The sequence below is a fragment of the Acanthochromis polyacanthus genome, chromosome 5 (assembly GCF_021347895.1).
Source record: "Acanthochromis polyacanthus isolate Apoly-LR-REF ecotype Palm Island chromosome 5, KAUST_Apoly_ChrSc, whole genome shotgun sequence".
Classification (NCBI taxonomy): Eukaryota; Metazoa; Chordata; class Actinopteri; family Pomacentridae; genus Acanthochromis; species Acanthochromis polyacanthus.
In genome coordinates, this window is record NC_067117.1 from 22882541 (window position 1) to 22888599 (window position 6059).

Here is a 6059-nt window from a genome sequence, read left to right on the forward strand (position 1 = left end):
GTCCTTAGCATTTAATCCAGTTGCTTACAGATAAGAAAATCTGTCAACACCTCAGTAGAGTTGGGTTGAATTTGGCTTAGGGCAATAAAGATGACGTTCATCCCACAAAGTTTTGAAAGTCTGTCCACTGGCTAATTCACAGAATACAGTATTTTTTTTTTAAATTTCAAACCTGTCTGACCCTTTAACGTGTACTGAGTCAATTAAAGTCTGTTTCTTAACGTAACAAACTGGGACCAGTGGGAGAGTCTGTGGGGAATTTGTCAATAAAGCTGATGATTCGCCACCAACTCAACAGTCACTAGCACAAAGTTCAATGACCAAGTGGTGCAAGAAGCAGTAACAAGAGGAGAACGTTGTCACTGAGGTTTAGTGGTTCAAAACAGTTCAGAGCAGCAGTTCAGGAGCGAAAACCACAAGGATTATTTTCTAAAACTGGTAAAGTGGCACTTTTCTGTTACAGTGAAACTGTTTATGTTGTAGTTTATTTGCCTTTTAATCAAGAAATTGTTGTGAAAAATGTCATTTATTGCAGGAAACTGTCTGGATACTAAACAGTAGCTGCAGTCCTAGGATTAGTTTTACATTATTTGGCTTGATTTATTGTTGGAATGGGACATTTTGAGCTTCAGTATTCACTCAAAGCTGCTGCTTGTTCCATCCGTGAGGCCACGCTTTGCTATCTGTGATGTCTTTCAGGTAAAATCTAGTAAAACCCAAGCTTCTTCTGCCTGCAGGTTGAGGTTTCCTTATATGGATTACGCGATGAAGTCGCTCAGCCTTCTGACTCCTTCTGGCCTCTCCAAGTAAGAGCAGTGCTCCCTGAGGTGTCACCAGCTAATATGAGAAGAAATTTTAACACGAGATGCATCCTTTCTCAGGTGTGTAACAGCCAGCGTCTCTGCCAGCAGCTCCATGACCCAGAAGCTCCTGTCGGGTCGAGCTTCTCGGTCGAAGCCCTTCAGAGTCTCAAATGTGGACCGCAGTGTGAAGAAAGGCATTATGGCCGACGCACTGGAGGACCTGCTGAACAAGGTGAGGGAGGGAAGTGGAAAAGGGTGAAGATGATCAAATGGTGACAGAAACCACAGTGAGGAGACAGTGGATGGTTTAAAAGAGTGGAATTAATACAGGTGGACAGACTGTATTATTGCTCCTTTCTGTAACAATAATGAGTCACAGCAGTGAAAAATTACATCAATTGGTGCATTCTACCTCCTGTCCCACAGGGGATTTAACTCTTCAAAATGTACCCCAAAATGCACTCCTTATTTTCTCCTGTGAATTATTATAAAGAGGATAATAAATCCAGATTACCAGTGTTTGATTGCTTTGGTTTATGTCACAGATGAGAAACTAGTTTTGCTGTTGAAACTATAATGATGATGATGATGATGATCAAAATTGGTTAGAGAAAATAGTGCTGAACAAAAATGAGATTTTGGCTTTAGATTGTGACACCTGGAGGTGGTGTAAAACTGAGATTACTGCAATTTAACTCTTGTGTTGTCTTTGGGTCAAAAATGACGCAGACACTATGTTTAATAGCATAGAAAAAACCCTAAATGACCTTGTTTCAACTTTAAATTTGATGACTTTTCCATGCTGTATTCTGTACAATTCCATTTGACAGTCTACAATACACTGTTGTTTTCCTTCAAAGATGCATTTTAAGCTACTTTTTGTACATTTCTGGTTCTTTCTTAAGATATAGAAGTCTCCTGCTAAATGAATAATGTTTACACCTATGCTGTACCTTTAACACCAATAATAGTGATTATAAACCTCAACTTTAGTAAAGAAAACAGTTGTAATGTGTGATGCAATAAAAACGAGTGATGTCCACTGATTAAATCCAGTGTTTCTGCCTTCTGAAAAGGGAAAAACCTGACATTCATGAAGTGTGATGCAGGACAGGTTGTTTCTTCATGTAAAATTAGATTTTTGATTGAAAATTGAATTAAGCTGCTCTATTTTTGGGGTTCAGTGGAGGCGGGTCATTTTTGACCCTGAGGACAAAACTTGGATGTGTTTTTCAGCTCTGACAATTCTGCATGTATCTGTACTTGATGAATGTATGAGGGGTGAAAAATGCAAGAAAATAAATGTTAATTAAAAGTTGAACATTTGGGCCAACCTCTGTGTTCTTTAATGCCCTGTTGCTTGGGCTGAATAATCATCCTAAGGAGTTAAAATTTCATTAAATATATTCAAGTTAATGAACAAAACAACTTATTCTAGAGAAGATCATTTTTCTTTTTGGTTGATTTTTACATGGAATAACTGACATGTATGTTTCAAGCTCAGGTGGGTGAAAGGTAACAAGACTGAGTGTCTGACTCTGATAATGATGTAATCATTTGTGTCTTTGTGTAGAGAAACACGTCTGAACTGTGTCCTCTTGTCATCTGCAGCCTGCCTCATGACTTTTAGCACATTTTCTTGCCGAGAGCTGCACTTACTGTACGCTTCACTTCTCTACCTTTATCAGGCCAGTGACTCGATGCGCTTACAGTGTGTCAGTGCGTTGGTGCTGGATGAAGATGGCACCGATGTGGACACGGAGGAATTCTTCCAGACGCTGCCTGAGAACGCTGTGCTCATGGTGCTGGAGAAGGGACAGAAGTGGACGCCTCATCCTGTGAGCGTTTGTTTTAACATTCACCACTAGATGGCGCTGTTGGTCAACAGCTTCACTGCAGTGCAAAGCTGAACATATTGATGGTCTCTGTTTATTTAGCGTTTGTTATGCTGGCGATTCTTTGATGTAGGCAAACAGGAAAAATGTTTTTCTTTAATGCAGCATTCATGAATATGAATTAGTCTATTTGAGTACATTAACTATTCAGTGAAATATTTTATTCTCCAGATTGAATAGAAGAGTAATATGTGAGTTATTGTGTGGAGGCAGGGTGAAGAGCCAAGAGTAGTTTCTTCCTTGATAATTTTTTGGTAAAAATGAAAGGCAGGGGGTGAATATTAATCAGACCCAGAGGTGTCATCACATTTGAATTGTGTTCACCCAAAAGCAATTAATTTCCATAGAAAGTAGCGCTTGCAATAATCCCCTCCCACTCCTCCCAAATGTTTACTGTGGTGACCTCGTGTTGACCATGTCTTGTTGTCATATTTACCTCCATTATCATCTCAGGGAGGAGCTGCTTCACTGTGGAGTCAAAGTGTGTGTTGGAGGATAAAGATCCAGAGTCTGCTGACTGAATTGATGCCACCGAAACACATCTGTTATTGTTTGATCTGAGTTATGTTCCTCTTCCTGTCACGTCACAGAACAGCCCCCCCAGAGATCAGCACAGTGAAGGCAAGCAGAAGCACCGGACAGATGTGGCCAAGCTGACTTTCGACCTCTACAAGAACAACCCCAAAGATTTCATTGGCTGCCTGAATGTGAAAGCGACCCTGTATGGTGCTTACACCGTGTCCTATGACCTGCGCTGCTACGCTGCCAAAAGTGTGCTCAAGTGAGTGATGGATCGTGCAGAATATCTGAGACCTCTCTGATATTTTTATGCTTTTGTGTTGAACCGTTATGTAACTGATTTGTGTATTTTCTCACAGCATCACTCTGGTGACTGTACGAAAACACCATGTGTGCCTCTAGTAATAGTTTAGAGATGAAAATTGATTAATTTGACTGAAGCAGATCATCACCCTGTGGCAGTCCTGTTATTCTTAGTGGGTGTTTTTTTTCTCATCTCCAACTGTAAATCAGCTGCTTTTATAACATCCAGTTAGTGTTGCTCGCAGCCTCTAATGTAAATTATGAAGTATTATTTCATCACACACACACCTGCGTGGGTGGTAAAATGGTCAGATCACGCAAGAACAAAGGCTAGATGTTATTGAGATTAGTTTTGCGAGGAGTTATGTCATCGCTGCTGAGATCTGCTGCTTTTCGGCTTTGGCACGAAGCCTCAGTCAGAGAGGATTACATTTTTACAGACTCGTCCAATACGAGGCCCACATTGCAGCATGAGCAGTTGGAGTGGTCTTAGATATCAGCTGATGTCAGAAATGACCGTGTGATGTTGTGAAATTATGTTGCATCATTTTCTAATCAGCTCCTGCCGTGTTTGTCTATTACTCATGAAATTACACGTTCCTTTTCCAGATTATACCGCTCCATTACCGCTCATGTTGCATGAATGCTGTTTTTTTGTGTCTACTTATGTGCAATCATTTCTCTCAAAATTGAAATTTGCTATTTATGACCACTCTCTCTCTTTGCAGGGAGGTTCTGCGATGGACCACCTTCTCCATGCAGGCCACAGGCCACATCCTGCTGGGCTCCTCCTGCTACATCGAACAGCTGCTGGAGGAGGAGGAGCGAGCGGAGAAGATCCTGGCGCTGCCTCAGGAAAGCAGGATGAGGCAGCTGCAGAGCATGCTGCTGGGAAAGATCTCCCACTGATGGACTGAGTGGTGGAATGGACGTGATGTTCACTCTTAGATTAAGGTCACAGATGAGACATGGGGGTCTGTTCATGTCACATTTTCCAGTGTAGTTGGGCAACATGGAGTTTCTCTCAGTCACTTTTCTTTTGCTCTGTTACATTTTTTTTCCCCTCATATGGACATAGAAGCCACAAGGTATTCCTTAGAAAACACTTTTACTCATTTCTGTGTTCAGAATAAATAAAGATGACACTTTTTATTTTCCACTTTCTGTAAAAATCCATTGGGGTCTGCATACAGTAGATCTCAGTAAGTTAAGATGTTGCAGTGTGAGCCCATTAAGCTGGCTCTGTCTGAGTGTGTGTGTGTGTGTGTGGTTCCTGATCACAGTTGGTGTAATTGGCAACAGATCCAGCTGTCTCTCCCACGCTTCCCTAATTGTCCCCTGGTCTGCACTGTCCTGTCAGCTGCAGCCGGCCTCTGAAAACCAGAGGAAAAGACTGTAGAAAGGGTGAAGAGCGAGCAGCTGCAATGGGTGAAGGGACGGAAGCAAACCATTATGTAGAGATATAAGCAAGAGAGACGATGGTCTGAGCTTTCGGCAGAAGTGGCGTTTTTGCCATCATATTGAGGAAGGTGGTAATGAAAGCAGGACACATTTTAACCAAATTAGCTGTCTGATTGATCCTGAAAAAGATTAATGTCAGAAGTACAGATTCTGTAGGTCCAATGTTGCTGTGGTCTGTTTTCTTGCCTTGTTTTGCTTTTCTGTCGACATGAAATTTGAGTGGAAAAGAAAACCAGTCTGGTCGTTTCTGTTTTAATAAACACTCCACATACCAGCTGCTGTGTTTGAAAAATATAATGTGTCAGTTAAATTACATCTATGAATTTGTGAACCACGCTTTCACACCCACATGCAAACACAATGCAGAAATAATGCTGGTCGTGTTCTATTTCTTTATTTGCGCTGAAGTGAGTCATGAGGTTTGTGCTCACTGTCTCACGCTTTAATCCATGTTTGCTGAGGTTCTTAATGTAATATAAGTGGGACCATTCAAGTGTATTGTAGCCATGCAATTATCTGTGTGTCATTTAGATGGATTCCTGCTGTATCTGCTCTTTGTCAGTCTGTTGATCATGTCTAATGAGAGTGCTTTGGTTTTTCTTTTTAGTCATAGGCAGTTTGCAAATGCGTCACTAATTTTAATTAGGAAGTTAGGGTATATTCGGTGGCGCTGAGAGTCATATGTGTTCCAAAAGTAGATAAATTACACCTCAAAACAAAAACCCTAAGCACTGTATTAGACCACATTATTTCTTATGTCAAATTAATTGGCGGGTCTTTTCAAAACAGGCACTAAAAACAACTCTGCAACAAACAGACTGAAAATCATGTGAGATTCATGCAACATGTAATTTTTATTCATAGTTTATCCTTGTGAGCACCAACACTGTCCAGTGGGCCTGAAGGGCATCCTTTTCTTTTTTTAATCAAAAATCACACCAGATCAAACCAATAAATCTGTAAAAATGTCCAAGTTTTCAACTCTTCAGTGGCCTTGAACGTTTCATGTGATTGTGTGGTTCCATCAAAAACAATAACCACATCTAGGTTAAACGTGTCATTTAAACAACTGCTTAAA

The 6059-nt window shown here is 40.8% G+C and overlaps 1 protein-coding gene across 1 annotated transcript; it reads left to right on the forward strand.

Moving 5' to 3' along the window:
• The first annotated feature begins 308 nt into the window (after positions 1–308).
• cidec (cell death inducing DFFA like effector c) lies at positions 309–5257 on the forward strand. The gene is made up of 6 exons (XM_022200215.2): positions 309–438; positions 738–806; positions 882–1035; positions 2492–2641; positions 3289–3479; positions 4249–5257. The coding sequence occupies exons 2-6, from the start codon at positions 754–756 to the stop codon at positions 4427–4429; spliced, it is 729 nt and encodes a 242-aa protein (XP_022055907.1). The 5' UTR covers positions 309–438; positions 738–753; the 3' UTR covers positions 4430–5257.
• Positions 5258–6059: the final 802 nt, after the last annotated feature.

Excerpts from the sequence above, each read along its gene's own strand:
- cidec (XM_022200215.2), top strand. The coding sequence starts at position 754 with ATGGATTACGCGATGAAGTCGCTCAGCCTTCTGACTCCTTCTGGCCTC. Across the intron at positions 1,036-2,491 it reads TGGAGGACCTGCTGAACAAG|GCCAGTGACTCGATGCGCTT; the intron begins GTGAGGGAGGGA and ends TACCTTTATCAG. Across the intron at positions 3,480-4,248 it reads GCTGCCAAAAGTGTGCTCAA|GGAGGTTCTGCGATGGACCA; the intron begins GTGAGTGATGGA and ends CTCTCTTTGCAG.